This window comes from Mugil cephalus, chromosome 7 (genome assembly GCF_022458985.1).
Source record: "Mugil cephalus isolate CIBA_MC_2020 chromosome 7, CIBA_Mcephalus_1.1, whole genome shotgun sequence".
NCBI classification, from domain to species: Eukaryota; Metazoa; Chordata; class Actinopteri; order Mugiliformes; family Mugilidae; genus Mugil; species Mugil cephalus.
The window spans coordinates 5174016-5195387 of record NC_061776.1 but is presented as its reverse complement, the minus strand read 5'-3'; the positions used below and the strand labels follow the sequence as shown (position 1 = coordinate 5195387).

The 21372-nt window shown below is 43.2% G+C and overlaps 2 protein-coding genes across 2 annotated transcripts in view; both read right to left on the bottom strand.

Moving 5' to 3' along the window:
* LOC125010894 (receptor-type tyrosine-protein phosphatase N2-like) overlaps window positions 1-21372 on the bottom strand; it is a 206381-nt gene that overhangs the window by 156360 nt on the left and 28649 nt on the right. Inside the window, exons 4-9 of the mRNA XM_047589809.1 lie at window positions 10936-11050; window positions 9741-9885; window positions 7360-7756; window positions 5836-6159; window positions 4700-4740; window positions 2882-3255 (exon numbers count right to left, since the gene is read on the bottom strand). Coding sequence (XP_047445765.1) covers window positions 2882-3255; window positions 4700-4740; window positions 5836-6159; window positions 7360-7756; window positions 9741-9885; window positions 10936-11050 — 1396 coding nt within the window. The remainder of the gene's footprint in view (window positions 1-2881; window positions 3256-4699; window positions 4741-5835; window positions 6160-7359; window positions 7757-9740; window positions 9886-10935; window positions 11051-21372) is intronic.
* Window positions 19163-21178, bottom strand: LOC125010994 (tripartite motif-containing protein 16-like). Its single transcript, XM_047589978.1, has one exon. It carries the CDS (start codon window positions 21169-21171, stop codon window positions 19936-19938), a length of 1236 nt encoding a protein of 411 aa, XP_047445934.1. The 5' UTR covers window positions 21172-21178; the 3' UTR covers window positions 19163-19935.

Below are 21372 nucleotides of genomic sequence, written 5' to 3'. Positions count from 1 at the left end.
GTTAGAGAGGGATTCTGCTGAGTGCACTGAAGACATCGATGGTGCAGAAAGTGACATTGGACATCTTAGACCTTCCAGCTGTTCACCTAGGATCAGAGTCTCTTTCATAAGGCTACAGCAGTGGTACTTTCATGTAAAGGCTGCTGTCAGAGTTGCTGCCGTCAAAGTATAAAAACTTGCCTTTCCTTTAAGAACTTCCTGAACCCTTTAGTCTTTAATTGACTCGTTAGGATTTGTAAAGCAATCGGAACTGTCTTGCGGAGGATCTGAAGATGAAGCTAACTGATGCATATAAAGCAGGCCGAGGCTATGAAAAGTTATCAAAGAGCCACCAGCTTGCAGTTTTCATTGTGGTCGTCGAGGCAAGACCTAGAAAAGCAAGAAAGGCAAAGCAAACCTCCAACTTAACGGTTTTGCTGACGCAGGATTGGTGGCACACTGTGTAGAAAACGGGGTTTCACATGGAAGAAGCATCCGGAAAGAAACTTCACTCCCAACCTCACACAAAAGTCAGACGTATGTTGTCTGACGCCTCCAAAGCAACATCTGGATGAGCCATACATGTTTTAGGGATATAAAGTCGAGCTCTTTGGCCACAATCACCAAAGAGAGTAAAGGAGTTTTATGAAAAGAACACCTTGCATCTGGCAACAGAGGGAAAGGAAATATTCTGCTTTGGGCTTGTGGCAAAGGAAACACTGCATGGAAAGAGGGAAGCCTGAATATCAGCAAATTCTAGACGTGAATGAAGTCAACAGAGAGAAACTGAAAAGATGCTGGCTTCTAATAGACAATAATCTAAGCCAGACATTTGCCAGTGTCGGTCGGTGGGTTTAGGTGCAATATTTTGGTACAGACTCTGGTGTCGTGAGGAGGTGCTGCAGTCGCTGGTGGTTCTTTAGTTTCGGTTTGTTTTGTTCAAGTTTTCACAATCTGTTCCTGAGGAAACTGGGCTTCTAATTTATCAGTCCGTCTCTGGAACTATGTCCTAACTAGTAGTGGGAGAGGCTGATCTTTAGTAGTTATTTGTTTTAGGTCTGCCATAAACCAAAACCACAGCCCAGTCAAAACTTTAATGGCGGTTGGCTAGCTTCAAAGCCAAAAATCACAGACGAAGAAGAAGCAAAATCATGTGACTGAACATAAACTAAAAATGGATATCACAGTATTTTTTTTCATGTATCATCTGTTCACAGCATTTTCTACTGGTTGAGAGAGGAATTAATGCGGTAGATTGACTAAGGATGGACTATGTTACTGTGAGGATGAGTAAATTTTGTAGAATAATCCTACACTAGTACTAAACAGGTTTGCATGACCCAGTGTTAGCAGTGACGTGGAAATCTGGGGAGATTTACAGCTTGGAGATATAAAATAAATAAATCATATTCATTAATACACAGGATGAGATGTTACAATCCCTTGTGCCATAATCTGAGGCAGAAGTTCTTTAGAAGCCCAGTCCAACTGGGCAACCAACCAGCAGACCAGTGGTCAGCTACTAACTAGCCTAGCCACCAGCAGTAGGTAATAGAGATGATGGGAATGCAACTACACTCGAACCGGACATCTCTTCCTTCTGCCTATGTCAGAAATGAGATACAATTAGCCTAGCCACAGAAATAAAACAACAGCCAATTAGCCTAGCCTAGCCGGAGAAGCCTAGCCACCAGCTCATATTTAAACATATTTAAATTATTTAAATATGTCTGAACTAACATGGCACCTTTTTTTGCCTTCTCGTTCTGTCGCTTCATTTTTCGGACCTTGACATCTTCACCACGTCTCACAGCGACACGGTCTCACCATGTGCGTTTACAGGTGCTACATTGAACATGGTCCGGTCTAAAATGGTGTCTCGTGGTGCAGCGTTCCAAATGGTGGCGGTATACCGTGCCGGTCTAACCCTTTAACCCACACCTAATGTGGACGTTTGGTGAGGTGGTGGTGGTGGGAGATTATTCAATACTACCAACTTGATTCACCTCCTAGAACAAAATCACTTAACGAAATCATTGGAGTCCACTCCACTGATTCCAGGCAAAGGCTGAACCCAAACAACAACAGGCGCTGAACGCTTAAAAGAGAAAATTTCCTTGGAGACAAATCTTCTAGAGAGGCTTAGGGAGTTTATGGCAGTGTTGGATGAGTAGAATATTTCTGGAGTAGAGAACACAAGGTAAAAGCTCCCCTCTTCACACTACATCAACTCTGATACAAAGATTTATTGGACCTGATCCAGAGATGACAATCAACCAACAGTTAATATTAAAAGATCGGGATTGGGACGTCCCAAATGGTTACTAGGTGCTGACATGAAAGGCTGAACAAAACTTTTCACATGTTAAGTTAAAGAACAATGCACAGTGGTTTTACAGCATAAAGAGGAATGATTGAGTAAACCGAACAGAGGATCGACAGAGCTTTGTGCTCGAGGGGAAAACCCGTCTTTCTGTGCACTGAAGCCAGCAGCGTGACTTCCACAACAACACCACAAAGATGTTTTTTCTATTACAACAAGTGTATGTATTTTCTGCTGTGCAGCTGTGAATGATGGGCAACCACAAATCCACAAAGACCTTGAGACAGAATTACACCCGCTGCAGATGAAAGATGTTCACAGAAGAAGTCTTTCTAGAGGATTTCTAAAGAACTGTTGGATGAAATCAATATGAAAATGACGCTGCTGTGAACAAAACCGAAGGAAAAACGTCCATCTCCTGTTGCATCTGGGGAAGTATTTGTATTTTGGTGACGTATGAGGAGCTAAAGTTTTCCTCGATACAACAAAGAAACAGATTTCCACTGCGCAGTGGAAAACACATTTTCTGTTCCCATTACTGTGAGAACAACTCTTTTCTCTGGGCTGTTGTTTACTTACTCTGTGTCCGTGATGACGTAACCGAAGACGTCGTCGTCCTCCTTCTTCCCGCCGGCTTTGACGTCCAGCTGCAGCTCGGGGACGTGCATCGTCTTCTTGTGGGGTTCCTCGTACACCAGCGAAGCAGGAGGAGGCGCCACCTCCTTGATCCATCCCGCCAGCTCCGACACCTCCTCCACAGACTGCGTGGCGTCCTTCTTCTGCACGCTGACGCCCGACTGGCTCGTCCGACTCTGGACGTTTTCCAGCCCCACCTGCTGGCCCCTGGGCGTCTCCACGGGGACGTCGTACCGGCTCCTCGCTGGCGGAGCGCCGGTGAAAGGAGTCTTGTTGAGGTAGGCGAGGAGTTTGGTAAAGAGGCTGCCGCCGTCGGCCTAAAAAATAAATAAGAAATATTGAGGGTCAGCCAAAAATTCTACTCACTGAAAACTATTTAACCTTTAAAACCTAATTTGTTTATGGACCAACAACTTCTTCCTGTTGCACCTGTTTTATTAAGAGAATTTTCTAGAAAAAAAAAACAAAACAAAAAAAAAACAACAACTTATAATTCAAAGCCCCTGAAGCTTATCTACCTAAATGGTATTTGTTGATAGGACAACTCTTTAAAAACACGTTCATATCTTTAGTTTTTCTCTTTTCGCTACATATGAGATATAGGAAAACGAAAAGTTTGGACCGATTGATGACTTGTTGGTGGATGAACTAGTTTAAGACGTTGGAAAGCTGCAGCTATGGGGAAAGAACTGAATCAAAGACCAGTCAGACTCAAGAGTTTACAAAGCCTATGGTTAAAAATAAGGCTGTTTGTCAAGAAACAAATGTCAAAAAACAATTTTGTTCTGTGCGCGCTTCAAAACCTAATCTCCTTTACGAGTCTGTTGTTTGGTGGGGTTGTCTAGGTGGAGCAGCCTCGAGGCAACTTTAATAAATACAAGAAATGAGTAAAACAACAACATTTATCTATTAACCTCTCATCATTCCAGCCAAAAAAGTAAACTAAATGCTGTTCATGAACACTTTGGAGCTCATTCATGGTCTTGGTCTCTTTTGAAAGCCAAGACTTTGAAGTTTCTACTATCACTCGAAGTGGTTTTGTTCTTGAGTTATCAAAGAAAATGCGTTGATTGAGTCTTACAATGACTTTTATCAATGAATCAGAAGAACATGACTCAAACACAACTTGTGTGCAGAGCTCTGATTGGTTCAAAAACTACCTGCTGCTGTCCCATATATGACCCAGAGGAACGATGACGGGTTAATAAATCTGCTTCCTTTGTTTGATTTGGGGTCCGTTTGTCTACTTTTATCTTTTATGACTTGTGTTTGGACTAATGTTTTGAAAAAGCAGAAAATTATGAAGGGTGCCAAAACTGTTTCAACACTTGATGTGAACCAAAGTATATCCCAAAATCCACGTCGTTCAGTTTATAACCTGAAGGATTTTGCTGACATCAAAAGGCCCGCTGAAGGAGATCTTGATTTCATAATAGCTGAATTAATATCAGTAGTAATAGCTGAATAAGTTCCTGACTGACGGTTGCTTATCAAACCTTTAGGAGGACAATAACTAGACGTAATCTTCTTTGTGTGCACCCTACTCAGTCATTCTCTCAAAAGAACTTCCTGCCAACGTCTCTGGACGGCTGCTTCACCTTTGTCGAGCGGCTGATGTCGAAGGTTCTTTTAAAAAGCTGCCGGCGGGCGTCTTCTTCTCCCTCAGCCATGCAGAATATTACATAATTGCTCATAATGTCAGCCTTCGCTCTGACATTTAAGTTTTTTTCCCTCTCTTTTCACCAGAAGCTGAAAGCTTACCTTGTCCTTCACATTATGCTCCTCTGTAACTCCGTGGTGCTCTGTCGGGAGAAAAGAGAGAAATGTGTGTTTGTCAGAGACAAGCAATAGAAAAAGAAAAAAGATGGAAAGAAAAAGCTATCTGAGCTAAAAGCCGGCGCTTCAAAACTGATCTGATTTGTTGGAAATTAAAATTTCTCAGAAAATTGATATGATACATGATAAATATCTGTGACAAGTAAGTTTGTACTTCTGTATGGAAGAGTATTAAAACCACCCATGAGAAAAGAAAATGAGAGGAGGTAGATTTTTTTTCATCATGCACTTTTGAAAAAAAAAAAAAATTTTTGAGAAAAAAATTGAAATTTTGATATAAGTTAAAATTTTGAGGAAAAAGTCAAAATGTTGAGAAAAAAGACAAAACGTTGAGAAAAAACTCAAAACATTGAGAAAAAGGCAGAATTTTGACAAAACAAATGCACTTCGAGAAAAAAGTTGAAATTTTGAGAAAAAAGGTCGCAATTTTACGAAAAAAGTCAAAATACAATTTCGAGAATAGAGTAGGCCTTCAATTCTGACTGTATGCGTACGTACAGCCAGTAATCTGTACAAGAGTATTGGGGCTTAATTAATAATTGAAAGAAAAAAAACATAATATTGTATTGTGTTGCATGTCAAAAGTGGCGTGGATGTTGTCACACACTTTTGCCTGGTCCGACGAGGGAGGGATGTAACAAACACAGTTTATCCATCCTGCCAAAGACGTAACGTTCACCCTGAGTGCACAGAAGTCTTGCATTTTGACTTTTTTCTCGAAGTGCATGATGAAAAATATATCTACCTCCTCTCATTTTTTTTTTCTTCTTATGGATGACCTAATACTCTCCCGTACTTCTGTGTTGGTAACATTCAGTCTAAATATTTTCAGGCTGATTTTCCTCAGCGGACGAAGAACCATTCCAGCTAACTGTGTTTATGCCCTGCACTGAGAACAAGATGCTTATTTATTTCACATTGATCCTCATGTTGTCCTCCCCTGGCTCCTTTTTTCTGGTTTAATGCAGCCTACACTGTTATGTATGTGCTATAGACTCGCTGTGCAGCGTTTGCTCAATACTTTAATTATGTAAAAACAAAATGAATCACTATAAATTTACCCTGAAGTGCTGCCTGTGCCAGAGTAGTGCTCTCTTGTGGTTTCAGAGTGGGAGCGTTCTCCAGCAGCTTCTCCTCTTCCTCACGTCTAGCGGCGTCCTCCTCCTCCTCCTCCTCCACCTCCCCGTCAGTAAGCTCTCCCTCCAGGTCTCTCGGTCCAGGTCCCCTAACCCGAGCCGAGCCCCTGTTGGGTCCCTTGTCCTTGTCGACCACCTGCAGAGCGTCAGCTATGAGGCGGGACAGCTGGTCCAGGTCCTGCGGCGTCAGGTTGTCCACGTCAACGTGCTGCCTGCCGACGTTCTTCAAGACGTTCTCGATGAACCTCTCTGGAGATACAAAAGAAAAGGCACTGGCTGTGTTATGGTGTTTAAAATAAGGTTTGCTCTTTATCTTTGGATGAAGTACTTGTGCCAAAATCGCAACCAAAACACATTCAGAAACCAACCAGCAGGCTAACAGTCAGCTAGCAGCTGGCAACCAACCAGAAGACACCAGCTAACTAGCCTAGCCAACGGCCACAGGCAGTACGCGGCACATCATTGGGGTTTTCATTGGGGCACCTCACATACGTTACATTAAGTCAGGCTCAAGAAGGCTTAACCTCCTGAGACCCAAAGTTTTGTTTGCAATGTATTTTTAATTTCTCCAAGATATTTTGGATTAGTGGAACCTAAGAATTATAAAAAACTTAGCATCATCTTTGAACGAGCAGTAGTTTTGGGGAAAAGGAAGTCCTCATGGATTATTTCATTGTGTAAAACAGTTTTGCAAACAATGAAGTCCCAAAGTCCTCAAACGAGTACTTGCTCATTAGCAATGCTGAAGCTCGATGCATCATATCAAGCTAGAAACGTTAAAAAGCATAAACAAACAAGTTTTGTACCTTGTCCACTTTTGCCCCATGACTGGCTGTAGAATGAATGAATGTATTAACACTTTTCTACCACTAGATTTCAGACAAAAGTGTCCACCTACGGGGACAACAGGTCTGAATGAAGCAGAATAAGAAGCTGCAATAAAACCTTGTGTCCCCATGTGAGGACGCAGGGTCTCAGGAGGTAAACAGTGAGTTCCAGCGTCCTGGAGTCAACCCCCATGCTCCATACTCCTGCTTGAACAACCGCGTGACTGTCAACCACCAAGAGATTAGCTTAGCCCCTTTTCACTGCTATTCAACAAAATACATAGCTGGGTGTCTAAGCTACGTCTCTACCCGGAAGGGAAGGAGTGGGATGAGGATACAGAGCTTGGTAGCCTCAAAAGATAAAGGTGATGCTGCGTTTACATGGAGACTGGTTTTTCCCAATCAGAATAAATAAAATATCCAACCACCTTTACAGTCAGGTTGATTATCAGAGGGGTTATGTAAAGCTTTTATAATCTGTTAGCTCCTGATAACAATGTTAAGACTTAATCTGATGGTTTGATGGCGTCCAAAGTGATCCCAACCTTTTATAAACACACTGGATCATAAATCTAAAAAAAAACATCCTCATGATTTTCTAGTTAAAGATTCAAACACGCACCATCCACGGATGTGAGGGGGTCCCGGGCCGAAGCCCCTTGAGTTCGTCCCAATTTCAGAAGCCTGGATTTGGAGGTCTCTTTTTTAAGACCGGGGTTTTCTATCCAATTAGTGTAGAAGGGCTTCAGGCGGAGAGAGGCGGCCTCTTCCTGGTCGGGACCGGGGTTCACCCCTCCACTGTGCAGGGGCAGGCGTCCGGAGAGATACCGCCTCAGGGCGTCCAGGAGAAGGTCGCCCTCGGCCTGCGTGGAGAGGAGCTGGTTGGACGGAGGTCTCTGCTTCTGCCGGGGCTGGAAAGACGACAGGGGCAAGAAGCCGGAAGGAGGCGACTTCTGAGCCAAGGCCTGGGCCTTGGAGCGGGGGAGGTCTGCAGAGACGCCCGACTGGAAACGGTCGCTCTGTAAGAGACCGATTTCCAGTTCCGTTGATTAGTAATTTCATCATGTAATTGCATTTAAAAATATTTCATGACAACAAGAGATTGTGGCTTTAACCCTTTCATGCATAGTTGTCACTATGGTGGACAGCTGTTCAAAAGCTGTTTTTTGTATATGCATTTGGTTTTTTTTGTATATGTAAGGATTTTGGTGTTGTAAGTGCATATCAGCCAACACAGTGGACGCTTGTTCATCACTCCATACACTTCCAACAATTGGCAGTACAATTTTTAAAATATTTTTTTACTCAAAATCAAGTTTGCCAACAGAGAGCAATAAATGCCGAGTACCTTGGGAATTTTGTGTAAATACTAAGGCAAAAAAATAAATCTGGCATCTAAGCGACATCTGAGAATTAATATAATCGTAAAGTTTCTGGATATTTATTTTATACTAAGAGACATTTGTAATTAATCATGTGAGTGGACAATTTTGTAACTTCATGAAAAAAAAAAATCAATTGCATCATTTTTTATATGGCTTAAGAGAAATAAAAATAGAAAAAATGTGTCTAAGGTTCTTATAATTCATACATGAAAGGGTTAAGGAGGTGTGATGGAGACAGTGCAGCTCTTTGACAGTGCAGATGAGTTTGAACTGACTGGGCAGACTAATTCGTCCACTTATGAGGAGAATGGGTTTAAATGAAGCAGAATAAGCTGCAATGAAACCTAAAAGTTCACGTCCCCATATGTGGACGCAGGGTCTTAGGAGGTCAAAATAAATCAAAAAAGGATGACGTGAAAAAACGAGCGGAGACGGAGGAAACGTAAGACTGCGCCGTGAATGCGAATGACTGCTGTGTCGCTGCAGTAAAATTAACAAATGTTAAAACAGTTGATGAACAGTGTTTAAAGACTTGATGGCTCAATTCACGAGTTCACATTAAAAAAAAAAAGCTAATTTATGCTTGTTCAGACATCTGAGTACCTGGCTGCAGGAAGCAAAACTTTACTTTGATTTGAAAAGGGTTCATCTGAACGAAGCCAATTTTGTCAAAAACAAGTTATTAATCCTTTCATGCAGTCATATTAACAGATCCATCAGCTACAACAAAGGCAAATTGTCGCTGGAGGCTCCATTAACGCCCACCTAAGAGCACAGAAGTGGCACAAGCCTGAGTAACGGTAAAATTAGCATAACAATGCCGACATAAGCGGTTCCTCCGAGTTGTCACACTTCTTTATGATTTGTATGTGCGAGGCCCCCGTCTGGTATTTGTCACTGTCGGTGTCTTTAATCACCTACGTCACACGGAGTCGATGCCGTTTACAAAAAAAAACCCGTGCCTTCCGGGGCTGCTTCAGTTCAAACTGGCTCAGATAGGAAAAGGCCTCGAGCCCCCCCGAGCTACGCCTGCAGCTCTCCGCAGAGTCCCTCTCTTCAGTACAATCCCCCAGCGGGAAGAGAGAGGCCTCTGCAGCCGCGGCGTGGAGACACAGTCACGTCTTGAGTTATTAATTGGAGCGGTGAACTACTGAACCCTCGGCTGGTATTATTTGGCTCCTAACGGTCAAGCTGGGAGAAGCCATCAGTTAGGATGGAGAAGCGAGGACCGGCCCGACAACGAGGGATGACACTGGTCCCCCCCTCCCCCGCTGGGAAGGTGTGTGTTCGTGTCTTTGTGCGAGTTGTGTGTGAGCGTGTGTGTGTGCGTTTTTTTTTTTTTTTCGGAGGCAGGTGGTTGGGACGACACGCAGGCGTCGGGGTACAAGCGAATGCCCCACCTGCTCTTCCTTTTCAAATGTGAGACGGGAGGTAACGGGAGCAGCACATTCAATCATGTGCACAATAAAAATGAAACTAGATTTTAGCTCTTCGTGTTTTTATTGGAGAAAGTAAGAAAAATGTGCTCTGGGTTTATTAAAGAAAATGGAGCAGGACTGAAATCATCCACGGGAAGTGTAGCGGAGCCACATGAGAGTGAAGTGGAGCCATCCCTCACCTTGACGGGGGCGCTCAGACCGGAGCTCGACGACGTTTTTGGGAGGAGGCCGAGGCGCTGGAGGTACGTCTGCAGGTTTCTGCTCAGCTCCACCTCCACCGGCTTCACCCTCTGGTCCACTGGGTCCAAGGCTTCAGCTACCGGCCTGTGGGAAAGGACAATCTAGTTATAACAGCGTTCTTTTCCACATCCGGGTGCAGAATCTAGTGATGTTTGATACCACCGATTTCCTTTCAAATCCGATACCGAGTAAGATTCTGGCTGATATCGGTGATACTGATCAGATACTTTGTGTAAATACACCCTATTGTGTGTATTTCAAACCATAGCATCATAAAGAATACAAGACTTCAGAGTAATTTATTTATGTTAAACTCTGAAGTATATCGAGGTACTGGCCTCATTTACTATATAGCCGAGATAATACAACAACACGAAAACCAAATGGAGGCACAATCATACAAAATATGTTAAAATGCTGCTTCAAACACTAAAATAATAAGATCATTAAAATAAATTGTTCAACTATTAAGAGCTACTATAAAATGAAAACATCTTAATTGTGACCCTGTTCTCTCCTCTTCTGTCCTCCTCATCATAAATGTCTTGTATTCTGTGTTGTGGTTTAACCCGAGGTGTTTCACAAGGTTTGTTGTGTTGCCACAACTCAACAGTTCAGTTACTTTCCACTGTGTTCCTACATCACCTCCAATGACTGAAGTATCGAAAGTATCGATATTTTGATTTGAGAATCAATTTTAGAGCATAAAGACCTGGTATCGGAAATATCTGTATTTCAGTATCGTTCTGCACTTCACTGGTAGAACGGGGAGCGACAAATTCAACAAATAAAAATTATTGTGTTGTGTCTGATAAGACAGTGAACGATTAGACGTATCAGAGTCGTCTGAACCCGACATGATGCACAGTTCTGGACTATCGGCAGTAGTAGTCGTGGAAACGGTAAATCTTAACATATAAGACACACCAAAGATGGTAGACAATGTCTTTTATTCTAGCTGTTCTGAAATAATTTTAATGAATCAAACTCAATATCTCCAGTTGGTTAGCATCACATTATTTTTCATGGTGGCTGTTTAGCTAATCTTGTTGCAGCAGATTGCTGTAAACCTAGTCCCTGCACTAGTGTCGTAGGATCGTGTCCCTCCCACACAGACCAGCGTAATCATCCGACCTGCTATCGGTGCTGTAGACCGGTCCGTTCTGCTGAGGCTTGTAGGGAATCCTCCTCAGTTTGGACAACTCTGTGGCCAGAACCTGCTGGGTAGCGTCGTCTTCCCACGTCAAACCTAGGGACAGAAACACAGAGACAACGGTGGAGGATGACTACTTGAACTGCAGCGGACCGGTGAAAAAAACAAACAAAAAAAAACTGAGCTTGACATGCAGTAAGTATAGCCTAAAACAAAACCGAGGCCGAGAAATTTGCTGAGCGCGCAGTCGTTTTCCTAAACTCATTAGGTCACTCATTAGCGGAGGAGTCCTCGGAGACTCCGACTGTTTCAGTGACTAAGCAGAAAGCGTTCGTCGTCCTCCTCCTCTGCTCCTCCCGGCAGAGTTCAGCGGTACCGGCTTGATGGGCGACTTGGGAATTCACTTTCAGCCGTTTTACTCGAGCGAATGAATATTTACAACGTCACCGAGAAGCGAGAGGTCAGGGGCTGAAGCCAGCATGTCTGCAAAGTGGAAAAATAACTCTGGACATCCAAATAAGCACTGAAAAATCCTAGTGGCCACTTGAGAAGGGAAGGTAAAGGTGGCTCCGAGTTTGGTGCCATTTAAAATGCGAGATAAAATCCATGTGAAGGCCTTAAGCTAGAGGATGCTACATGCTACCTGGGTTTCAAACCTGCAGATGGAGCTTTTTATCCGGGAAGATGCAAGATTTCCAAACAAACCAGTGGACCGAGGAGGTCAGAGGTCAAAGCCGTTTGGTCAAAGAGCAGAAAAACAGTTTTTCCTTCCACTAATTACAACCATGAGCAAAAACCTGTATCAATGTTATCAACATCCACAACCTGAAGTCCAGCCTTAATGTTCGCTGTCACGACCAGGCTCAAACTCAGGACGCAGATGCAGTGATAAAGGTTTCTTGATAACAGTCTTTATTAGAAAACAAAACAGGCCTCAGAAAAACTTCTTTCAAGAAAAAACCCAAACTATTAATTGCTCCACTAAAGGAGGAAAAACTGAGAAGACCAAAGAAAAATCACTATGAAGACTTGCAAACGAAAAACACTCTCTCAGGAGGAAACAAGACAAAATCCACATAACAATCGTGGTCAAGGCTGTGGTAAACGCACGAGGACGAAGACGAACGCTCTGGAACAGGACAGGGGAGACGCAGACTATTTGAACACATGGAGGTAATGGGGGACAGGTGGAAGCAGTCAGGAAGCAGGGCAGACGATCAGACCGGTGACACAAGAGGAGAGTTACTCTTCAAATTAAAACAGGAAGTGACGAGACAAAACATGGAGACAGGACAATCCACGAGTGTTATGAGTTTCTTCCTTGGTGTTTCATGTTGTGCTTCCCTTCCCGTCTTTTTTCATTGTGTGACTGTTTTTTCTAGTGGGCGCTTTCTTTCGCTGGATTTCGTCTGGACAGTCTGTATTTTTCCTGAGTTGCCTTTTTAGCACCGTTTGAATTGACTTCTCCTCTCTGCGGGTCAAGCATCAGGGTCTAGACCCTATTTATGAAATTGTGACGGGGAGTCTGTAGGAGCTAGGGCTGGATATGGTTTAAACTTTTTTTTTGATACGATGCCCAAGATGTTTTATAACCAATTTGAACAAGAACAAAAACACACTGGCATTAGAGCACGAAACAATTATTTTCAGTTTTAGTGGTGATTCAAATCAAAAATCAAAATGAACATATCTTTTGCCACAACATGTGAAAGCCAATCACCAGTGTAACAGACAGACTATTATATAGATTATTATATATTATACATCAGAATGTGCTGTGAGACCTGGCTTTATATGTTCTTAATATTTGTGTTAAATAAACACAACGTGTGGAAATCCCTTCACTTTGTCTCCTGCCTTGCAACTAATATTGATGCTATGCTGCTAGCATCCATGGCTAAGTTTCCCTCCAAGTATGAAAAATAATTATTGGCTCCCAGTGGCCTTTACTTTCTCGGATATCAGAATTTAGATAATTTATTTTTTAATGTTCACTGGGATGTGAGCATTTCGGTCGGTACTAGAAATGTATCGAACTTTGGTGCCCAGCTCTAGTAGGAGCCATAATACAGATATGAATGTTATAGGAACCTGTCCTTAACCGGCTGTTCCTCTTTAAAGGCGAACGGATTTGGCAGCTGGAGCTTTGGCAGGTGGCTGCAGGGATTATTGGACAGTTTATTCACATTGTGGTGTTTAATTATGTTGGAAAGAATTTGAAAGCTGGTGTAAACGTGAAGCTTTGTGCATCGTTTATCGAGTGTCGCCTGAAAAGGGACTCAACTCTGACGGGATTCAGCAGGTTAAATAAAAATAAGGAAGTGACGTTGTAACTCAACAGCTGAGGAAAAGGTGAGTTTTTATTGCCCTTCTTTTACAAGCCGGTTGGTAATAAAACCTAAATCAGCTGTCTGATTGTGGGAATGAGCTGCCCTCATTTGATATCTATCATGTGACTGATTTGTCTTGGCAGCTGAATGAAATCCTCAAGAGCAGGTTTCATGTTTGTGTCTCTTTTCTTCTGGGTAATATTTTTATCACCTCGTTGTCCAAGTGTCTGTGCACTGACGTCAGCCAGACTCGGTGAATACGCGCTGAATATCGGCATCAGTGACAAAGGAATAAAATGAAAGAACTGCTGCATTTCAGCAAGTGTACAAAAGAACAAGCTTGATGAGCTGCTTGGGCATCCACGTCTGTTTCTTATGCTTAACATGCATCCAAACACAGCTTTTTGGCAACCGAACAGAAGAGCAGGCGCCAGCGCCAGATGGGGTGGCGGAACGAAATGTTACCGGGAAATATGGCCGCGCCGCTCAAAGCGCAACGTGAACCGAGGCGTTTGGCAGATGAGCGATGACGCTGCCGAAAGACTCCGGTAACGCAGGCTGCGGCTCCAGATGTGATGCCACGAGACGAGGGTCCACCACAGAGGACGCACACTCAAAATGACAAGGGGGAACATCGTCCCCGTCGACTGGAGTTGCAAAGAAAACAAATGCTTTGGTGTGAAAAGAAAAGAGCGAAAAATACTGATACAGCAACAGAAACCGCTGCAAGGAAACGAGGAGAAGCGCGGCGGCAAAGAAAGGATGAGATAATGTGGCCGGCGACAGTGCGACTGGTCAGGGAGAAGTCAGAAGAATGTAACTATACGAAGAAGTGGAGCTTCACATCAAGTCCAGGGAAGTGAAGGAGTGTGTGGCTGAACGCTGGGAAGTTGTGCTTTTGTCTGGAAAACCTTTGCTATATCTCAAGGGTTTAACTAACTTGGTTTTTTACCAAACCAAACAACTCTCTCTTCCTGGGTCACCCCGGTCTTGCGTCCCTCCCCAACCTGCAGTCGACAGCAGTGGAGCGTCATCATTACCGTAATGGCAGCTTTTTTTTTTTTCCAGAAAGAACAACTTCCCAGTGTTCAGTCACACTTTGAATTTGTTGAACATTGAAACTAAAAACCCCTGTGTTTAAAGCCAAGTTTGCTTTTGCTTTCATTTTTGACACGTGGAAGATGGGACTGGCTAGCTAGTCATGGTTTTGGTTGCGTTTTGCCTCCGTGTCTTTCATTTAGTTCTACTCCCCCACTGTACGTGTGTCATGTTACCTTCTCCTTGGTGTACAGATTTTCCTTTCCAACAGCGTTGTAGAAAATGTTGATTCTCCCAAAGGTCTTTGTCAATGGGCACTAGCGTTGTAAACTTTTAGCTCAGGCGGCTTCTATGCGCTAACAGTTGCCTGACGATGTTAACACTCGACCGCCAAGTATTTTGTGCACACGACCGCCCATGTCTCAACAACAAGCTCTCCAATTCCATTTAAAGGCAGCATCGGATCAACGTCTAGTGGCTGGCTAGTGTACCTTGTTGGACAAAGGCTTTCTGCAAATTATAACTTGCGAAAAAAATAAGAGCAACTGAGTTTCTTGGAGACTTTTCATTCAAGTAGCTTCTTCAGTTCTAAGAGACTGGTGAGGAGTTTGAAACCTTGTGTGACTAGAGTCAAAAACTCCTTTTAAAACCATAGAAACGCCTTCCAGAACCTCTAATAGTCCAAGTGCCTTTGTTTCATCTTGTTTTCTTGGACATACCATGACCTGGATGACTGAAACCTTCACAGACCTTCCTATGATACAGTGAAAACCAAGAACTGTGAAAGCCGAGAGACCGGAGAACAAACTAAACTGAGCTTCATTTGCTGTGCTCTCTTAGGCCGCCATCCAATAAAAGAATCACTGCGTCTAGGTGAACTTTTTGTAAGAAGAACAGAATGAGGCCCAGCTTCTGCTAACGCCTCATACCGTCGATAATCAGCCAACGACGACGCGTTCTCTTAACAGCTTAACCCGCACGCCTGCCTTCATCAGTGGTCGGCCTAATTAAATCGGCTCCACGGACACTTTCTTTAGACCCCGGCAAAATGAATTATGACCCCAACTGCCGCGGATCGGGCGCATGCCTCTCTTTAACAGCTGCGCGGCGTGTCAGGCCAGCTTTCGCCATCAAAGAGCCATAAAACTGAAGCTTTAATGGCAGCCGCCGTGGCCGAGGAAACGGGCGTTAGCGGCGGGTGAACAGACGGCATCTGACACGACAGGTTAATAAACGCCGGAGCCCCCTGCCAGGGCATTCAGAGCGACTCGCTGACTAAACAGAGAAGAGAAGGGAGGAGGGAGGCCAGTTGAGAAGGAAAGGTAAAGGTGGCTCTGAGTTTGATGCCATTTCAAGTGTGAGATGAAATCCATGTGAAGGCCTGGGGCCAGAGGATGCCGTGTGCTGCACAGATCGCACAGATTTGTGCGACTGGTTTATGTAAATGACTGGGTTTCACACCTGCAGATTATTCTGGAAGATGCAAGATTTCCAAACACACAAGTAGACTGAGCAGGTCAGATGTCAAAGCCGCCTTGTCCAAGAGCAGAAAAACTTATCAGGAAAATGCTCCAATTAATTTTGCATTTTTTTTCTCCCCCATACAGTTTTCTGTTCCACTAATTACAAAACCTGTGCAGGATTCCACCAGTTTAGTGCTCGATTTATCAATTTCCACAACCTGAAGTCCAACCTTAATCCCAGCCGCTCTATAAATAGCGAAAGGACAAAGAGGCCTGAGGACTCCAGGTAGATAAAAGTTACATTTCCTGGTTTTATGAGCCCTTTAAACGCCAAAAAATACACAAGACTTACACAAGAGCATCAGAAACAACCTTTAAGAGCTTTTGTCAGTGGTTACTCATATGATTATAGTAGTGCCAGCAAAAAAGACATCAACAGGATCAACAAATTAATACAAAGGGCTGGATTGGTAGGGAGTTAGAGTCATTTATCTCAGGGAAGGACAGAAGGACACTGGATAAACTGCTCTCCATTATGGACAATCCATCCCATCCACTAAACCAAACACTAGAAGGGTAGAGGAGGCCATTCTCCACTCTACTCCGATAGTGAACGCTACAGAACTTCTTTTATTCCTTACTCTATCCAGCAGCTGTACAACAGCTCATCTTTTTGTAATAATTAAGCCACTATGACCAATTAAATTCCCTTGTGGATCATTAAAGTCTGTCTGAGTCCATAGAAACAAGATGTGATGTAATGGGGACCACCAATCGCCAGGATGCCAACCACCGTAATGTGGTAATGTGGAACCATGAGATTTTTCAGTGTATAATTGAACATTTCTTTGTAATTGGTGGAGGTAGAGCAGAGCGTAGTACTAATAAAATGAAAACACCAGTCAGTCTGTGATTGGGTCATCGATATCATGGCTGCAGTCTCGGACCATACTGACCAGACTCTGGTAAGATGGCGCCGCCCGTATCTCGGGGAAAATAGCGCCACTTTGGCCAATGCAAGGAAGTGGAGACACATTGTCCATATTTATATATAGTCTATGTCAGACAGTGAATAAAACATTGGAAAACCTCCAAATCCAATAAATCCACATGGTCACAAAGGATGATGACAGCATCTTTCAGAGATGACTGTTTCCATCTAATACCAAAGCAAAAGGTGGAACTTTCTTATTTGGCCAGTTGTGTGTTGATGTTTCAAGATGTTTGTCTCAGAAACGTCCCTGAACTATGATAAATATATATAGAATATATTTAAACTAGTCAGAGCAGAGCTCATGTCAAACACTGACAGCATCTGACCGTCTGACCGTTCAGCTGTCGTAACTCTTAGTGTTTAAACACAACAGTTGGTGCTGATGTTAAGTCCCTCATAGGTGGTACAGAGAGGTCAAGTATGTCGGCGATGCGTGTCGTCGATGTAGGCTGGTGGAAGCCGTGACCCTGGCGAGGTGGCCTTTCAGATGGCTACACGTCTGCCGGCCCTTTTATTGAGCTTTTAGAGAGGGAGGATGGTCCAGGCTGTGTGGGCGGAGGAAGGAGAGAGAACGCCACCGCAGCCTCAGCAGCGTGAGAAATGGAAACCGTTAAAGCTCCAGAGAGACAACAAATACTGGAAGTTAACGGACAGCTTTGCTTTCCTCCAGCTCTTCGTTTTGGTAGCCTGGGCATCACCGTTATTGATAACGTGACAACATTGCCCCCATTAGGTTTATTGCTAAGATCAGGGAAACACACTGAGGTTGAGGCAGAATTATTATTAATAATAATAATAATTATAGGAGAAGCTAGGAATTTGTGGCCTTGCCACTTGTGATACCAAATGTATTAGGAATAAATAACCAATGTGAATATCGATTTAGTACTTTAGGATGGAGCTGGTTATGATTCAATACGTAAGCTGTTTATAGTTAACAACCTGTCCAACAACCTGACTATGGCATTAATATCCTGTCATCTTTTCTATTTTGTCATATATTTGTCAGCTTGTCAGTGGAGAATATGTTTGTAAAATTGTCAAAACCTTTGCATTTTCATTGGAGTGTGTTTCTGTTATTTCTTGTTATGTTGTTTGGTTTATAATCATTACTTCTTTTCTTTTGTATGTACAAGTGGTTACGTATCTTTACACATTAAATTCATTCATTCAAAATGGCTATTTTTCAGAGGGCTGACCTCAACATTACTGGTTTTTGAGTCATGTGATTTTTTTGGTAGGGTTCCCTTGTCCTTTTTAAAGCTTGTGAAGCCGGGAAAAAGTCCTATTACTCACTCCTTGAGCATTTTTTTATTATTTTGAGGGAGATTCAAAGATGGAAACCTAGGGGTTGATGTCTAGAAGGCTTGTTTATCTTGGACTGTATAAATATTTATGGAAGAACTGCTTCAGCTGTTTCATTTTAGTTGGAAGCAGGATGTGACAAAATGGTGACTACCAGTTGCTCAGGATTAGCTTAGCATTAAAACCTCCATTGCTGGAGCATCACAGTTGCATCAGTTTGACTCTTCTGAAAAAAAAATCTGAATATGTCCCAAAACATCCAGACACCTCGGTCCACATGCACTATGTAGGAGCACAGGGCTGAGCAGCAATACCCAGATGAGCTACTAAGACAGAAAGCTAATGGGAATAAGAAGTTATGTGCATTTATAACAGGAAAAGAAAGAGACGAGAGCAAACGGTGATCCTTTCAGCGGACTGTCAGGGCCTGAAATGCAGATGCTTCAGCGTCTTTAGAGTTTTGTCCTCCCTAATGGCTTCTGCAGACAGCCGGGGCCAACACCTAATTTGCATAATTCATTTCACTTCAGAGTGGCTGACAAATGCCTCCAAACTTCGTCGGCCGCCTCACTGTGAAATCAGAATATTTCTCCCGCTCTCCCACTGAGTGCAGATTCGCCAAATTAAACCAGGAGGAGAGTTTCTCTTTCTTTTGGTTGGGTGGGTTGGGGGGGGGAGGGGTGGGTTGGGGCTCAAAAGAAAGATGGCGTAATAAATAGATGAAAAAATAAAACTCTCTCTTTTTCAACATCATTCTCTGTTGCGAGTATGAAAGGCTGAACTCTCTTTTTGTCTGTGTATTTGAGGTCCAGTCGTTTAAAGCAAAGCTTTATGATGAAAGTGGAGGAAACCTCACAGCCGCCCAGTGGGACGTCACACGGGTCTCTGCCTCCCTCTTGTGGTAGAGTAGACTAACAGCAGCTTCTTAAAGCTCAAAAACAACAAACAAATCATTTACACAAATTTAATATGAAAAATTCAACAATATTTAACATCACTTTAATCTTTCTTTCCTCATTAAGCCTTCAGTGGGATGAACTAAGGCTGGACTAATGAGACTCCTCAGACTTCAGACACACATGGTTCAAATCCACTAAACTTTATTAGAAATCACAATACAGAAATCATACTGTCACAAAGGACGACAGGGAAAATATATATTGACTTCAACCCCACAAACACCAACAGAGCAATTCCTCATCTTCCATTTTGATCAAAACACCAATGATAAAATAAAAACTAGATTTGACACACTTCCTTACATACAGTATTTAATTTCAAAATTAAATGTTGGTAATATTACAGGCAGATATAAGTAATATAAGTCTTAAAAATCTGAGTAAATTATTTACTCTCTCCTTAGCAGTAATTGCAAAAGTGGCTGCTATATGTAGAAACACAACCAACTGAGCAAAATTACTACTTCAGCTCACACAACTCTGCACTGGTTCCAATAACCAACCCATCACTAATCCAGAGTCCAGCATAGAGCGGCTGAGTGAATGTGGTCTGGACTCTGTGGAGGAGAGTCATGGTTTCAGAGACGTTGTAAAAGGACAGAATACCTGCTCTGTGATCCAGGTACACTCCTACTCTGGAGGAACGAGGACCTGAGACAGAAGTTGGGATGTTGTTGTAACAAATTATAGAACTGGAATAATCTAATGACCAAGATTCGTCATTACGTCCAAATCTACCTTCATTCCCTGCTCTGCTGATATTCTTGTATGTGACTGCTACATCAACTAATCCACTCCACTTCACCTCCCAGTAACAACGTCCAGTCAGACTCTCTCTACTCAGGACCTGACGACAATCAGTGAATCTGTCTGGATGATCAGGATAAGACTGTCATTGAAACATCCATTTTAATTTTCTGTTTCCCTCAGGCAGTACCAGACGTCTCTTTACTGTGTTTGGATCCATTGGGATTTCACGTGAATACTTTAAGAATTCATCTCTGGTCTTTGGCTCTGGTTGTGACAGTAAAACATCCACTTCAGTCACTGTCTTTGAGATATTTGTCCTCGTCTCTCTCAGAATGTCCTCTAGTCTCTTTCTCAGCTTTGTCACAGCTGCTTTCACGGCCTTAAAGTACCTCAGAGGACGGATATTGATGCTGGATGAGTGTGTAGATTGACTGAGTGGTGGCAGTGAGGGGTAGTTGTGTAGAAACTGGTTGTGATCCTCTGTGTCTGAGAGCTGCTTCAGCTCAGCATCTTCCCTCTTCAGCTCAGTGATCTCCTGCTCCAGCTTCTCCTGAAACTCTTTGACTCGACTCTCTTCAGTTTCCTGCTGGGATCTGACCTGCTGCTCCACATCAGAGCTTCTTTCCTGGAGGAGACGGATCATCTCAGTGAAGATCTCCTGACTGTCCTTCACTGTTTTATCAGCAGAGTGAGCGATGGCCTTCAGCTCCTGTTGAAGCAGCTTCACATCTTTCTCTTTATCCTGGATCATCTGCTGGATGTTTTGTCGTCTTACCTCCACCTCTCTCTGCCTCTCAGTCCTTTCTGCTGCAGCTGAGACTGTGTCGTGGCCTTTATGTTCATCCACAGAGCAGAGATAACAGATAATCTGCTGATCAGTACGACAGAACATCTTCATCACCTCATCATGACGAGAGCAGATGTTCTCCTGGAGCTTCTTGGAGGGATCCACCAGCTTGTGTTGTTTAAATGTAGGTGAGTTATAGTGAGGTTCAAGGTGTTTCTCACAGTAAGATGCCAGACAGAATAAACAGGACTTGAAGGCTTTCAGTTTTCTTCCAGTGCAGACATCACAGGCCACATCTTCAGGTCCAGCATAGCAGTGATCAGCACGAGCAGGTTGGAGTCCAGTCTTCTTCAGCTGCTCCACTAAAACTGCTAACATGGTGTTTTTCACCAGGACAGGCCTCGATGGGAAGAGTTGTCTGCACTCAGGACAACTGTGGGTTTGTTTCTTGTCCTCTTCATCAAAGTGGCTTTTAATACAGTTCATGCAGTAGCTGTGTCCACAGGGAATAGCCACCGGATCCTTCAGTAGATCCAGACAGATGGAACAAGAAAAGGTTTCTCGATCCAGTTCAACTCCTTTCTGCGCCATTTCTGCTCTCGTTGTCACTGACTCAGTGAGTTTCTCTTTCTTAGAAGTGAAACTATTCTGAGCTCTGATCTAAAAGTCATGTGTTTTCTACAGTGAATGGGGCCAGTCAGCTCTTACACTTCTCCACATGTTATACAGATCTAAGGGGGAGAGAACCAGGAAGTACTTTGAGGGAATACTCCGGATGTGAAACATTTCAGG